General features: G+C 46.8%; 1 protein-coding gene across 1 annotated transcript in view; it reads left to right on the top strand.

Annotated features, from left to right (window-relative positions):
* The window catches only part of KIAA0040 (KIAA0040 ortholog), a 35259-nt gene extending 19927 nt beyond the window's left edge, over positions 1-15332 (top strand). Inside the window, exon 2 of the mRNA XM_029935118.1 lies at positions 11876-15332. Within this exon, the coding sequence (XP_029790978.1) occupies positions 12002-12307 (306 nt within the window). The 5' untranslated portion in view covers positions 11876-12001 and the 3' untranslated portion in view covers positions 12308-15332. The remainder of the gene's footprint in view (positions 1-11875) is intronic.
* Positions 15333-16220: the final 888 nt, after the last annotated feature.

Genomic DNA, 16220 nt, shown 5'->3' with positions numbered 1-16220 from the left:
CCTAAGGGGTGACTGAAAATGACTAATTATGAGTGTACAGCATAGACCCTTTGGAGACAGTGTAATTAGCAATGAGAAGAGAGAAAAAGAAGGAAAGAGGGAAGAGAGAGTGCAAAGGAGCATAAAGTGGCTAAAGATTCCACACATTCCCTAACAGAAAGCCATAGAAAGCCCAGATGAAACCCTTTTTAAACTCTTTTCATTGTTCTTAAATTATTTTCTAATTATTTCCCTGGTATCGTCTTTGAGTAGAGAGAGGATGTCTTCTACCTCCCCTGTATTTCCTGGCATAGCTTAATTAATACTTGATTGATTGAAAGATTGACTCATTTGAACCTGGAGTGAAATGGAGCTTTTCAATTTTCTTTTCTGCTGAACCTGAAATAGAGCATATAGTAATTAGGAAAGGGTCCCTTGTTATCAGAAAGTTCCAGCTACAATGAGCTCTTTGTAACTGAGCAAAAGGAAGGTAGGTGATAATATAGGAGTTGATAAGGTGAACCCCCCCCCCCCCATCACACACTCCCAACTGCTTTCAGTGATATGAAGTTTTCTTGATCATTATTTCCTCCTTAAATGAGTTAGTTGGCTGGAGGATGTGGCTGGGCTGTGGGTTAAATGGGGGATAATTGTCATCAAAGTCTGGCCACAGATGTGACTGATGGTCATGTTTCCATGCTCTTCTTTGCTCCTTGTCTCTCTCCCTAATGACCAGGGCTGGGTGATTAACACTTTTTTTCAAGATCTCTTTTCCCTTGGGTTAGCCAGAATGACTTCATTCATTCATCCAACTACACGCCAGACTCTGAGCATCCAAACAGAATGAGACAGGCAAGGGCCCTGTTCTCATTGAGCTCATTTCTAATGCAGGAAGGCAGTGAAGAAATGTGTAAATAAAGTACCCAGAGCATCATATTCAAATGAGAAATTTAGGAGTGGGAAACTCTACAAAGGCAGTAAGACAGGATGGTGTGGTAGAGGTTGATTGGGGGCTGGGCTTCTTAGTTAAAAAGACCTCCTCTTTCTGAAGTTACATTTGAGTGGAAATGCATTTGAGGTGACCTCTGAGTGTTATGAAGTCATCAGTCACACCGAGATCTGAGAACAAAGGGACAAACAAGCTCACGAGGGGACTGGACAGTCCTAAAGTAAGCTGTATCCAGAACCAGTGAGTGAGGGGGGATACAAGATGAGATTAGAGGGGGTATGGCCAGATGAAGGAGGCACTTGTGGGATATGCTAAGGGTTTAGACTTCACTCTACAGGCCTTGGGAAGCCAGTGGGGGGAGAGGAGGCATGGGGCTGGGAGGTGATAGCATCTGGCATGTGTGAAAAGAGCAGCCTGTAGAGAGAGAAGCAGAGAACTGGCCACTGGATGGGAAGCTGTCACAGTAATCCAGGTAAGAAATGATGTTGACCTCATCTTGGAATGGAGAGAAGTGAATGGATTGAGTATATATCTTGGAGACAGAGCTGATAGGACCAGCTGATGAGGAAGTGGGGGGTGAAGAGAAAGGACCTCTTAACTTCCTGGGTGGCCCATGCAGCAGAAATGTATCTATCTGACCTTCTGGAGCCAAGAAATCTGAAACCAAGAAGTTGGCAAGCCAACTTCTGCAGGCCATGGAGGAAGGATGGGTCGCAGGCCTCTTTCCTTGGCTTGTAAATGGCCACCTTCTCTCTCTATCTTCCCAGTGTCTTCCCTCTGTCCATATATGTCTCCATGTCGAAACTTCCCCCTTTTTATGGAGGACACCAGTCATATTAGATTATGGGCCCACTTCACCCCAACGTGACCTCATCTTCACAATTACATCTGCAGCAATGCGGGGTCCAACTAAGGTCACATTCTGAGATACTGGGGGTAAGGACTTCAACATAAAAATATGAGGGAGGTGACACAATTCCACCCTTATCTGGGGGAACCTAGGATACAGTCAATCTCCTGCTTAGTCTGAGCACTGAAAGACACCACTCATTCATCAAACATTTATTAGCATGTATTGTGTGATAGGCATTGAATGAGGATGTCGGGTTATACAGATGAGTAAGAATTCTTGCCATATAGGAGCTTGCAGTGAGTGTGAGAGAAGAGTCAATGAGTACCATACATATTAATATATGCATATAAAATATTATTATATATGACTTTTTGGATTTTTCTGTATTCTTATAATTTTTTCCAAAAACCCAAATAATTGTAATACAGTGGGATAAGAACTATGGGAGGATATTGGCTCTATGAGAGCTCAGAAGAAAAAGAAATCATGGGGGTGAAGCTTGGGAGCAGAGGGCTGATAGTCCCAGAAGAAGACCCCCCAAACCCCCCAACGAGGAGGCTTGAGGGACAAGGAGTTCTCCCATGAATGGACTGAGGGAAGAAGGTGAGGAGACATCCCAGGCCGACAGAACAGCACATGCTAAAGCATGACAGTGGGAGGAAGCAGGAATGTTCTGGAGAATTCTGGAAAGTGTAGTAGTAAGGGTGGTGGTAGGAGATGAGCCCGGGATCATAGGAGGGACAGGCTCACAAGTGATCTGTCCTCCTAGAGAAGGAGTTATGATTATCCTGCAAGCAATGAAGAGTCTAAGAGGGGCAAAGCAGGGGGACGTGACCACTTCCAGACTTCAGAAAGATGAACTGGAGGAAGAAGGAACTGGGGACCGGTTTGAAGGCTTGGGCAAATGTGACAACAATGGGGACCAAGAAAAGGGTCTATGAACTCTGGTCCCTTTCTTTGTTTCTCCATCCTCTGCCCTCTGTTCTCGCTGCCAGGGCTGCCCAGCTTAATCCATGCCTCACCTTGGGTGTTCATAGGCCCATGGGAATTGGCCCCCTCCTCTCCTAGGATCAGCAGAGCTCTTCCCCCTTCAGAGCCTTAACCCCACTGTCCTGTCCCTTGGAGGGCCCTTTCCTAAGCTCTGCACACAACTGGATCCCTGCCATTCCTCAGATCTCCATTCAAAGCCACCTCCACACAGGCGAGGCCAATTATTTCCTTAGAGCATTAACAACATACCTTGTCCTTCTCCCCATGGAAAATAAGTAGCTTGACCACATCTGAGTTATTCATGACTGTATCTGCAGTGCCTAGGCCAGGAACAGGGTGCCGAGGACAAGGACATGCTAGGAGCTCATTAAATACACTGGCAGAAGGAAAGGAAGGAAGGGAAGAGATGAAGGACAGTTTGGGGTGGGGGTGAGAAGGAGGCTCGCATCCCACTCTGCCCAATGAGGTGGGATCCATGGGGAAAGGAAAAATAGACTGTATCCACACCCTTATAATGCTGCTTCTGAGTATGCCTGTGCATATTTGAATTCTGAAATGGTTGCTTTGAAAAAGAACAATGAGTGGAATAAGTTAGAAAGAATCTCTTGGCACGCCTGTGTGGCTCAGTCAGTTAAGCGTCTGACTTCAGCCCAGGTCATTATCTCACAGTTCGTGAGTTCGAGCCCTGCGTTGGGCTTTGTGCTGACAGCTCAGAGCCTGGAGCCTCCTTTGGATTCTGTGTCTCCCTCTCTCTCTGTCCCTCCCCCACTTGTGCTGTGTCTCTCTTTCTCAAAAATAAATACACATTAAAAACATCTCTTTATTATGGGAAAACTAGAGAAAGGAGGGGAAGAGAAATGCCTTTTAAAAGAGATAGTCAAAGCCATAACTGCAGAACCATCCCAATTCTAAAAAGGCAGATAAAATCAGTATTAGCTGAGGAGCTGAGAGCTAATCAGCCTTTGGTTTGGGGTTGAAAAATAAGGGCTCACATTTATCACCAGTCTTGGTTCTAAGAGGCTCTATCTACCTCTACTGATTCACTTAGATTTCAAAACAGCCTACTCTGACAGACTCCACTTAACAGATAAGAATACTGAGGCCCAGAGAGTAACCTCCCAGCGTGATACAGTCAGTGGGGAGCAGAGCCAGGATTTGAACTCGGGGTATTTAGTCCCAGAACTAGCACTCTGAAGTGCTTGGCTAAACTCCTGTCTGGTCAAAGCAGCAAACTCTCCAGGAGAGTTGGTGGCCTTATTGCATATTTGCCATAATCATTGCCCCCGTTGCGACCTTTTTGTCACTTGTGTTAGTCAGGATAGGCTAACAGGATTTGCCAATAATCTTCAAAATCAATGGCTTTACCCAACAAAAGTTTATTTCTCACTCACACCGCTGTTCACCGTGGTCAGTAGGCATGTTCTGCTGACGGTCTTTCAGAAACACCTTCCCTTGTGCCATGCAGCGGCCTTGGAGTCCTCTGCCAGCCAGTGCCAGGATTTCAGGAGCCAGGCCCACATTCCCTCAGCCACAACTCAGTCCTCTGGCCCCACAACAATGATTTAAGGGGTCTGAGCAGGGTAGTCTAGCCTACAGCTGAGCCCAGGACAAGGACATGGAGAGCATCTTGCCGAGAGCTGCCTTAATGCTTATTCTTAAAGACTTTTATAAGGGAGACCTTGGCAGGAGGTGGTGCTGGGGGTCAGAAGACGTTGATCTGGCCCTGACTCCACCAGTTGTCAGCTGTGTGACCTCACGGCCTCTTTTGGTCCTATGTGCCTTTTCAATAAAGTGAGGATACCCAACCAAGTGACCCATATCTGGATTCTTTCAATTCAGAATGTCTACGGGATAAAGCACCATTTTATCATTTTTAATAATCATGGTGCCTTAGTCATTTTTATATTGATGACCTATGTGTGCCTTTGTTCAAAATTGCAACCATAATTATAACATTGATTCCAAGGAAAAATACTATTTTCTTCTAGTACTTAATATCTAGTTACTTACCATAAATGTATACGCTGGGGGAAGAAAAGAGCCTCTAACTTTGCATCAGAACTAGGTACTTGAAGCTATTAATTACACTGGGGAAAATACAGGTATCTATTTCATCATGCCTGGAGCCACATTTAAGTTATAAGCACAATACTCTGCTAGCAGATTATTGCTGTGACCTGACCATTTTTGTACAAAACAGTACTTACATCTGTTAGAGGGCACCTGAGCATGCCAGGTGAGCAAGGGGAGAACCATCAAGAAAATCTATACCCAGAGCAGCAGAGTTAATAACTACTGACTGAGGTTCCACTCTGTGCCCTCGCTGCCAGCGCACCTTGGTTTCTGAAGGGTGTGACATTATCGTAACCATAGAGATTTTGCAAGAACTACAGGGGCAAGGTTTGGACAGGCAGGGTTAGAGAGGCTGGGGCTGAATAAGATGTTCTAAACCTCCAGGAGAAATGACAGGAAGTCGGACAAAAACCAATGAGATTCCATATTGGAAAAAATAAAATAAGGCGAACTCGGACCCCTGACCGGGGACTAGGGATGGGAGAGGAAGAGCAGAGCACAGCCCAGGACACCTCCTTATGCCCCTCATGCCCGAGAGCTCTCCCACCTCATCCATAGGAGAACACCCCAGTCAGGCCTCCTTCCCGCCCTCCACTTCCCTCACCCTTATCCCTGCCGCCATTTTCCCTGAACATCTGTAATCTTGCCTCCCACTCATCCTTGCCAGCGTGTCCCCTCTCACTTCAGTGACACTGTGCAGAACACATATTGATTATGTCCCCTCGTTTGCTGACACCCCCTGCCCCGTGGCTCTTACAGCATACATATGCCACTAACACAGCTTACAAGCCCTGTGGGTGGGGGGCCGCTTGCCTCATGGGCCTCACGTCACCCCACTGTGACCCCTACCCGCTGCAGCTGACTTCAGCCACACGGTCATTTCACATCCTTTTCAGAGCAGTAGTGGCTCCAATTGTTTGTCTGAGAAAAGGCACAAAACACCTATTTCTCTAGAAGCACACATATTCCTAGGTTTTGGGGGATTATAAGGGGGACACCTTATAATGCATTAACAACCGAACTCATGGCTTCAAATTTAGAGGCACTTCACCTGCAAAGGTATCTGAGGGTTGAAGAAAAACCGATCAAGCCTATTTCTTGGAAATGCTTTAAATAAGTTTATTCTACGTTTCAAGACTTTATAGACACCTTGGCCATGTGTTGCTTTTGTAATTGACCATGTTTTTGCAGTTCAGGTCACGGTTAAATCATCTCCATCCCAGGGCCTGCCCCCACCTCCTTGGTGGCATCATGGACTTCTTATCTGTCACACTTCCCATATTCTGTTTTCACACCTCCAATGAGTGTTTGCTTCCCACACTAGACTTTGAGCACCCACACAGTGGGTGTGGTTACCCAGGTTACCCGGGACCTAACACCGTGCTCAGCATGGAATTCATGCTCCATACATAGTCATTGAAGGGATTACTGGACACCTGCCCCGATTATAATGACTTTCTCATTTCTTTCCCATAACCCTCTGTAGACCAAATTGTGTACTCCTTCCCCTAAGCTGTTCCCTTGTCCCTTTACATGGAACTTGACCACAGGACTCATCACATTCTATTTCTGCTATCTTTTTCCTCTCCTCTTTGTTCAACTGGAAAGTGCTCAGGGCTGGCTACATAGTGGGTCTTCAACCGCATTGAATTGTGACCTCCAGGAAGGCAGGGTCAGCCCAGATGTTCTGAATGCACGAGAGCAAGAAGGAATGCCAACAGAGGCCCCCACAGCAGGCCACCGTGCCGCTGTGTGCAGAGATAAACCTCGTCTCCACCTCATCTCACCCGTGACCCATTCCACAACAGCTTGCTTATACTCAATTTTCAAACTTGACGATTGTCCAGAAACTCTTGGGCTGTTTGTTACAAACATACATTCCAGAGCTCAGCCTAGATCTCCCGAATCAGTGTCTCCAGGAGCTGGGCAGGAATCTGCACTTAACTAACACCCGAGGTGACCTGTAAGCAGCCAGCCTGGCCAGAAGTCCACCTTTGGGTGAAGAGCTAAAGCAACACAGTGATAGACACAGCATAAGGTTGAAAAGTCAATGAAAGCATTTGAGGAAAGGCCACAGGGAGGTCTTTGCTTCCAACTTTCAATTATAAGATCCCCACCCCCCTCCCCCCCACCATGTATACCCTGGAGTCTGCAGCAGAGCAGAGGAATCTTTTCAGGTTCTGAGAGAAACCTGAACCTCCCACCTCACCCCACCCATTACAGGAGACAAAAGATTTGGACCATTTGGAGGCCACTCCTAGGAATTTTAACTGGGTACTGTCATCTTTGTCATTAACGTTTCTAGAAAGCATCTACTACCCCACAGACACCATGCTACTACAGCTTGACATGTATTATTTCATCTAATTACCATGCACAGAGACTAAATGCAAAGTTGCATGCCCTGCCCCCTGCTGGGGAGCTCCAGAAGGAACACCAGTCCATGAGCTAGGATTGGACACAACTCTGGAGCAGCTGTTGGGTCTCAGGGATGGATCAGACCTCTCTGTGAAAGGTCCTATCCCTGTACACTTTCAGAGATTCTAAAGCCTGGGAGGGAGGCCGGGCTCACTGAGGGCTAGGTATTTTCCCCAGGCCTCACTTTATGAGATCAACAATCCTTCAGGTCCCTCAAAGGACCCTTCTCCATCCCTGTTGCTGGATGCCAGGGTCTAGAATTACAGCCACAGACCTACAGGCCAGCCATAAGCAGTGAGATTACCTGTGAAGTTCTCTTCACTTGGATTGGGAGAGGGGGTGGTCTTCGGTTCTTTGGTGGTGAGGCTTGGGCATGGAGGTAAGGGAGGGAAAAGGAAAGCTCAAGGCTAAAATTAATCCATTGCTATCTGGAGATAACTCACTATTTCATAGATTATGCTCTATAGTATTTTACAGTTCACAAAATGCATTAAATATATTGAACTCTTTTAATCCTCACAACATCATTACAAGGGAAGTTTATTAGCTTCATTTTGTCGCTGAGGTTCGGTAACTCACCAAGGTTACACACATTGACCCAGGGCTCAAACCCAGTTCTTCTGGCTCTGGAAGAACTGTTAGCCATCAACACCTTACACAACATGGACAGAGCGAAGCTTCTTGGAAGAAAGAAAGAATGAATGACTCTCCCCAGTGAAATACTACGGAGGATATAATGAATAGTTTTTGGTTTTAAAGAAACTGAAAGTAACCTTACCCTCGTCTTTCTCCTCACACACACCCCCCTCCCATAACAACGATCAACAAACAATTGAGTTTGGTTAACACCTATTGTTGCTTTTATAAGAACAGATGAATTATCTTTCAAACAGCAACACTTGATATCCAACAAAATCATGGGTCTCCCAGAGAGCATTTCTAAGGCCCAAAGTGTGGCTCCTTTTACAAAAGCATTCTGTGGAAGCTCTAACTTTTAATTCATACCACCAAGGAGATATTTGATTGTTTCCTGGAAATGCTAACAATGAGAGGCTCATAAATACTAATGAAACAGTATAGATTAGCAGAGCTCAGCAAGTAACCTGGGGGGTCTAGAAGAGAATTCTTAGATGAAAAAATATAAAGAATACCTTTTTAATTGAATTTTCCCTAGACTGGGTTCCCAAATGTTAATGAATACTCTCTTTGGCTATACGGAGAGTAGACTCAAATAAGTACCTTCAGGAATCTGAAAGTGAATTATCGAATTAGCTTTAGAGGAAAAAGGAATCTATTTATTCAAAGGCTATTTTAGGTGTCATGGGATGGATGAGTTTGAGACAAAGGTTGGGAGGGGCAGGAGGGCCTGGGACATTGAGATAAACATAATTCAAATGCATGCTCCTATTTCAGCCAACTAAGCAACCTAAGTTGAAATTTGCTTATTATACTTGTCCTTTCTGACATGATCCCTCAATAATAATAACTCCCTTAGAATATCCAGGCCCTATGTTATCAGAAACCATATCTTTATCCTTCATCACTGATTCCTAATACCTAACACAATGTGTGGCACATATTAGGTGCTCAATAAATGTTTGTTAAATGGATGAATCTTAAAACATTTTCCAGCGCTGTTCAGGCCCTTATCTTTTCTTGAGAGTCATCCTCCTATTATAAAGCCCCCAAAGAAACACACACCCTGTGGAGGCCCCCTCCACCTTGGCCACAGTCTACAGTCCTCCCTTCTTCCACCCTGAACCCCAGGCTCACCAGCAGGCACCCTGTTCTCCTGCCATATTCCTGAAGTTTCTCAGCCTAGAATCTCTGAACATCCTTTCACCTATGCTTTTCTGCCAACATCCTCCTCAGATGGCTCTACCTTCATGAAAACTGCCCCAATATTCTCCAAGGGCTCAAAGTCCTTCCTCTCTCTCCCTGGATGAACCCCAAAGTGGGTCTCTGATACCTTTATGTTCCCTGCAGGGACCAGCATGACCTCTGCCACAGAACAGTCTGTCAACAAATGTGGCATTGCTTAATTTGAGTCCTAGAAATGCAGTATGAAGAGCATTTGGTCCCAGGAAAATATATGTGTGGATCAAATTAGTAAAAAGCCCCTAAAGTCTTCCCTCAAAAGAGCAGAAAAATCCCTCCAGATAAGCCCCGCAAAATATGGGGCCGAACAAGGGCTGAAGTAAAAGCAAAGGTGACAGGAAAGTAAGAAGGAAAATCCAGGAGACAAGTATGTGAGAAGGAGGAAAGCAATGGATTGGCCTTAATGGCAGGGGGTGGGGGACCATGGCCGGGGGAGGGGAGGAGGGGCATAAAGGATACCCAAGGGTGTGTTCTCTCCACAAAGAGCCTGTGGGCTTCATGGTGTGTAAGCAGATCCATGGCATATGATGTTCCCAGGGCTTCTGAGGGTCTCACGCGAAGCCTCTGGCAAAGGGATGTGACTTCTTAGAACGTTTTTCTTTGTTGGGAGTTGAGTTTACATTCAGGCAGTCATATGCTTTCTATAAACCTCCCCTTGAGCAGGACTGGATTTTTGTTGTATGACTCCTAATGCATTTGTGAAGTATCTAACAATGGGAAATAAATCACTGTGCAGTCTTCTTCCACAACAGATTGGGATAAATGTTTTTAAGTCGATCTAGGGAATAACCACATATTGTATGATTCTGTATCCTGGGCTACTTGCCAAAATGGGTTAATTCTACACAAAGGAATAGGAGGCTCAGAGCAGCACCTATGAAGGGCTCGCCCCTCGTGGGTCGGAACACCCCAGAATCAGGCAGGTCAGCTCTGCCACTCACTCACTGTGTGGCCTGTGTCTCCCTCTCACCAGCTGTAAGATGAGAAAAACACCTGTACCCACTTCATAAGGTTGTAGTGACACAAAATGGGTCAATGGGTGTAGAGCACCCAGGACGGTGACTGGCATTTCAGTGCCATCGGACAGCATTACTTCACTTTCTTGGACCAGGGCACGGCAGTAGGTACCAGTTTATACAACTGCGTCAACTGTATAGATAATGTTCTAAGGACGTGAGCCCAAATGCCAGCAGGCTAGGGCTGAGTTCAGGTGGAGTTTGGATGGACAGATGGGTACGTGGGACACTTTTGGAGTGCTATCCGAGGAATTAGGCTTCTGAGGACAACCTCTGAGCATAACACACTCCCCAGGAGAGGCCACACCTCCATGTTCCAGTGAAGTACAACAAAACGAAGCCTGGACTTCATGATGATTCTGACCCAAGTCCCCCACCGTACCATCTTTAAAAACATAATTCATGTGAAAGTGGTTAGAAAAGTATCAAGTACAACACAAATATAAAGTAACATCATCATCCTTGTCTTTCTGATTGCCCAGCAGCCTTGGAAGAACAATTGGCCCATCGCCCCCAACTCTGGGTGTTTGTGGCATCTCTGTGTGGCCTTAGACATGTCCCTTCCTCACTCTGGGCCCCAGAGTCTTAATCTTTAAGTGAGAGCATTGGTTGGGGTGATCCCTAAGTTCTCCAGCTGAAAATCAATGAGTCTTGGATCTTTGGGATCTTGAGTCTTTGGATCAATGTCTTGTGCCAGAAGGTCTCTTGAATTTCCTTGAATCGTGTCACCCTCCAGATCTTGTTTAGACATAGGAAACTATGAATTCCAGATTCCAGAAGAGGTCTGTAAGACCTTATACTTGAGAGCTGAGACCTAAGATATATGTGGAGGGATGGAGAGGATACCAGTGGAAGAAGGGCCACTCTGTATAAGCAGCCACAACAGTCCTGACGGTCAACTGAGCTGAGGATGGGAGTAGGGACCCCACTCTACTCCTTAAACACCATTGCTGAGCGGCCTGCGAGACTTCTTTTCTTCTGCCAAGTACAGGAGCAGGCAGGGAAGGAGAATTGGGAATATTTGACAGAGGGACAGAGAGCAGAGGTGAGAGTGAGGAGGGAGATGAAGATAGAAACAGAGGGAACCAGAAAATGGTGCCCCACTGCAAAGCTCAGTGAGTCCTCGGGCACAGGAGTGGGATGTAAAGAAGGAGGAGATGGAGCTGGGAAGAGAGCACGAAGGTCAGGAGTGAGGCAGGACAAGGACCACTGACCTCATAGCCTGGGGAACATCCAGCCTCCCTGTGACAGGCAGCAAGACTTAGATATTCCATCTTGTGCTTAAGCTTTAGTATGTGTTAAAAATGGCACATCGGGTTCATAGAAAGTTAGACACAGCTGACCTGTGAGGAGTATGGGTCCAACGCCCATCAGATGAGCTGCAGGGAGAAAAGATTGAAAACTGCTCCTATAGAGGCACCAATCCCTACCCAGAATGCTGAATCCACACATTGATTCATGTATCCAACAATTGCTGAGCACCCATGACATGCCAGGTCTGATATACTATTAATTCTTATCCCCAAAATAATGTGTACAAGAATTAGTGAGGACATACTCAAATGCATGCATTTATTTTGTTTACTGGGTTTCAATACAATTTTAGTGAACTCTGGAAACCTTCAATCCCCTCCCTTTTCCTAAGCCTCAAAAATACATTCAAAATGGTAGACCATTCACTTTGCATTTCTCTTGAATTGTCTGTTTTGCTCTTTTTAGCTGCTGACAGTGGCATGCCCAAACCCAACACTGGAAGAGGAATAAATTACAAGTGGACAAGGCTGCATCCGCTTGAGCCCAGGACTTTCTAGTGCAGTAAGAGTGGCTCCAGTCTAGCCAGGCACCATGGAAAAAATCAACTCCTTCTTCAGTATCATTTGGGACACTATCTTGACCAAACACCAACAGGGCCTCTTCAACACCATCTGCCTGGGCATCCTTCTGGGGCTGCCACTCCTTGTGGTCATGACATTCATCTTCATCTGTTGCCACTGCTGCTGGAGCCGGCCAGGCAAGAGTGGCCAACAGACGGAGCGCAACAAGGGGAAGAAGAAAAAGAAGAAGAAGAAGAAGAAGGCTGAAGAAGATCTCTGGATCTCTGCTCAGCCCAAGCTTCTCCAGATGGAAAAGAGGCCATCGCTGCTTGTCTAGTGAGGCAGGAAACAGAGGCGTCCTGTCTTGGGGACTAAGCCACCTTCCAACTACACACAGGCTAGACAGCAGCAACCCCTAAAGTGATGCACTCATGTTCACAGAAGAACTAGCCAAGGAACAAACCTCAGGCTGAGTGTCCCCATGGAGGACATCCCAGCAAGAACATGGACAGTTATTGGGTACTATCTTGGCAGCTATGTGTCCAATAGCAGTGCTCTTTACTGCAGACTCAGGCATCCCTTCCACCTGCCTCCAGCAAGCTCCATATGCAAACACACAAGGAACACACACATAAGCACACATATGCCCATTATGCAGACATAAGTGCCCACACGCACACACATATACACATGCGTGTGAGTTCAGGCAACAGGTACCTGGGCCAATGTATTCTGTTCATCAAATGGTCACTGACTACCTACTTTGTACATTATCTGCTCTTCCAAAAATTTCTCATAGGAAGGCCTGGCCGAATTCCGGCACACATGCACAATTACATAACCGGATGTCTTTTCCATGCACCACTCAGGTTTCCCATTCCTATCCCCACACAACCTATTACTGGAAATCCTCATATTTGGACACTCCAGCAAAATACAACTGTGCCAGCTTGTATACTGATACAGACACACCAATTTCCTATGTTTCTTACATGGGAGAAAAAGATTTCAAAATTCATTGAAAGCTGTATCTTGCAACTCATGACAAAGGTCCCCATCACCATTGATAGGTATCGAATGCTGTCTACAACCTCTATTTGAGATGCTACCCCCAGAACCGCTCAGCAAGGTGCCCTTCTCCAAGCACCAACAAACAGCTCTTGGTGGTGACTTCTAGAATGTTCTGGAAACCAAGGAAACTCCATTCACTTCCATGAACTGCAGTTGTGGGCCTGTGCAATGCTTTACAGACGGGAAGGAGACGCGACACCTGGCACCTGACCTAGGGATCACCTCTGTAACCAAAGCTTCGCAGCAGGGAAGGAATTGAGGCCATATCCCATACAGTTTCTCGGAAGGCACACCGGAAACAATTCCATAGGGCTGTAATGGATGTGTGGTGTATTGCGGTGGCATATAGAAGTTAGAGTTCAATGAAAGTAGAATAAAGCTATAGAGAGGTTTATTAATATTTTTCTTGACGCTCAGGCAAGTGCCTTGCACACAGTAGGTACTCAGAACTGTCTGTGGATGCTGCTGGATACGTGACGATGTGGAGGGTCCACGCGTAATATTTCGCCAATCTCCCTGAGTGACCTTCTCTTCTGAGCCCCCTAATTGCTGCAATGGATGGAAGCTGGGTATCAAGTGCCGCCCAGGCCGTGCGCAGATCTGACCGTCAAATCGGCCTGCGTGTCCCAAGATCCAGACAGCGGTACGCTAGGGCCGCACTGAGTTGAGGCGAGTGTCTCCCCATCAGGCTGAGGTTGGGAGGCCAAGTTAATCCACGTATGTGAGGAGCTGGTTGATATTTTGACTGTATTGTGACCATCTGACAAAGATGGATAATTCCCAAATTGGGAGCGGGCTATGCTCTAAAAGGTCATTTGCAAATCTGCTGGGTAGCTCTCTCGAAATATTTTCCCACAGAAGCTGTTCTAGGTGGCAGTAAAATTGCAATTTAATTAACAGTGTAGCTAAACTATGATATCTACAGTAGCCAAGATGCTAAATTCTGCAGGATTGTGTTCACGGCAAACTGTCCTCCATTGGCTCCCCTGGGCTGCCTGGCACTCACCTGGCCTCTGGGCATTCTCCGAGCCTGTGGGGGCAGGCGCCTCGGGGTGCCTGCTGCATCAAGTCTTCTCACGGGCGACCCTGTGCGTCAGAATCCAGGCCTTCATGTGTTTTAAAACCAGTCACATCCACCTTCTCACACCAAGTGGTCCCCGATGCCCTGGCCACTCAGACCCCCTAGTCGTCAGCCCCTTCTAGCAGGGAAAGCAGTACTCTCTGGCTGGCTGTCCCCTTGTCCCCGGACGGCTTGTCATGGAGCATCTGGCTGCCCCCTTCCCATCACAGGACAATTGCTCGTCACCCCACACCAGGTGCACCTGCCTCCGCACGCAGGCCACTGCCCACCAGGACAAGCTCTCCTTCCTGCCCCCCTGAAATGGATGACTTGAGGAAGGCATGGACCTGACGGCTGAGGCTGGGTGTCAGATGTGATCTAGGAGAGAGGATCACTCAGATCGGGGACCACACAAGTAACATGGTTGCCATGGCAACTGGCTGCTAGTTTGAATTAAGACAGCAGTCAGTTGTCATTGCCTTGACAAGGCCTCTGTCTCCAGGTAGTACCCTGCTGTCCCCTAATCAAGTGGATTTGAACTACCTCCAGGCGTGAAACACCCAGAAACTCCCTTCTCACTTGCTTCCCTAGCCTAGGACTCAGGAGACCCAGATGCTGAATGAGGCTTATGTTTTCCCCACCCTCGCCTCCCTGGCAGCCTTCCCGGGGTCCCCCCAACACCGCCCAGTCTGCTGTAGGCCCCCAAACTCCCGCTGAGCAAGTGCGCCCATGAAAGGAGCCACATGCAGTCATTGGAGTCATTCCCTGTTCTTCCCATCAGCCCCATCTTCCTCTCCCATGTTTCCTTTTTGTCTTGTTCCTGCTTCTCCCAGCACCCCCTCCCCGGCTCCAGCCTTATTCCTCTTCACCTCTAGCAGCCGGGGGGTGCCTCTGGACTGGAGCCTGCTTGGTCTGTCGTGGACCAAAAAGGTGAAAAAAAAGAGGCTTGCTAAACAGCACAGGCTTGGGGAGGAGCCCCCAGACCAAGATCTGAACAGCCCCAGCCGGACCAGGCCGCCGCCATCAGGGAAGGCCTCCTCCCGATGTTCAATGTATTCTGGTGGCTTGTTTATTTCTTGGGGGCGGGGGGAATGTAGAGAAAGGGCCGTCACGTTCTCGAGAAGAGTACAAATGGACAAAGCTGTATAGTATTTGTCAGTACTTTTTTTTTTCTGAAAAATTCAAACACAGGCAAAAGAAAAATTTATTTAAATAAAATGCTTGGACAATAGCCGTGCCTCAGCTCCTTTCTGGACATTAAATATTTCCCTGTCCCAGACATCACTCAGAAATGACAGAGGCATGGATTCCCACTAGGACACAAAAGGCCCAGCTGTCCCCCCGGACACTGTGGTCCCCCTACAGGGTAATAGGTCAAAGGGCAGGACCAGGCTCTCACATCACTGCCTCCAGAGAGGACAACTCAGAGACCATACACCCTCGGAGGTGCTGGCTGCAGGAAAGACACCGATGCTCCTCAGCAGCTCTTAGAGAGCATTCCTTTCAATAGGATCAGCCAGTGTCTTCTTAAAGGAGAGGGGGGAAATAGCAAAAACTAAGTAAAAATAGACTTGTAGCTTAGATCTGGTATTGGGAAGGGGAGCGATCAGAAGTCTCTCTAGTAGCTGCTGGGGAGATAGAGACATACATAGTTAGATACATTCATAGTTAAATACCCAGGTACTTAGATACAGACAGACAGACACACATAGTTAGATGCATACATGGATACATAGATATATATTTACATTCTTAGATGCCTAGATAGCCAGACAGGAAGGCACACACATATGTATGTATAAAATGCATATCTTATAAAGTGGACCACAGCTTTGCCCTGGTTGCGAAATGGAATGATTTAGATGGTCCACAATCCTCCCTTGACGATGCTAAGCTGGCCGTTAAGCAGAAGCCCTGTAGAGCAGTGCTGTCCGACAGAGTAGAGAAGATGGAAATGTTCTCTATCTATACTGTCCAATATGGTACCATTAGCCACATGTAGCTATTTAAATTAACTAAAATTAAATAAAATTAAAGATGCAGGAGCTGAGTCACACCAGCCATAGTTCAAGTGCTCAACAGCCACGTGTGGCTCCAGCTACCATCCTGGAGAGCACAC

This window comes from Suricata suricatta, chromosome 3 (assembly GCF_006229205.1).
Source record: "Suricata suricatta isolate VVHF042 chromosome 3, meerkat_22Aug2017_6uvM2_HiC, whole genome shotgun sequence".
Lineage (NCBI taxonomy): Eukaryota > Metazoa > Chordata > Mammalia > Carnivora > Herpestidae > Suricata > Suricata suricatta.
This window is presented reverse-complemented; position numbering and strand designations above follow the sequence as displayed.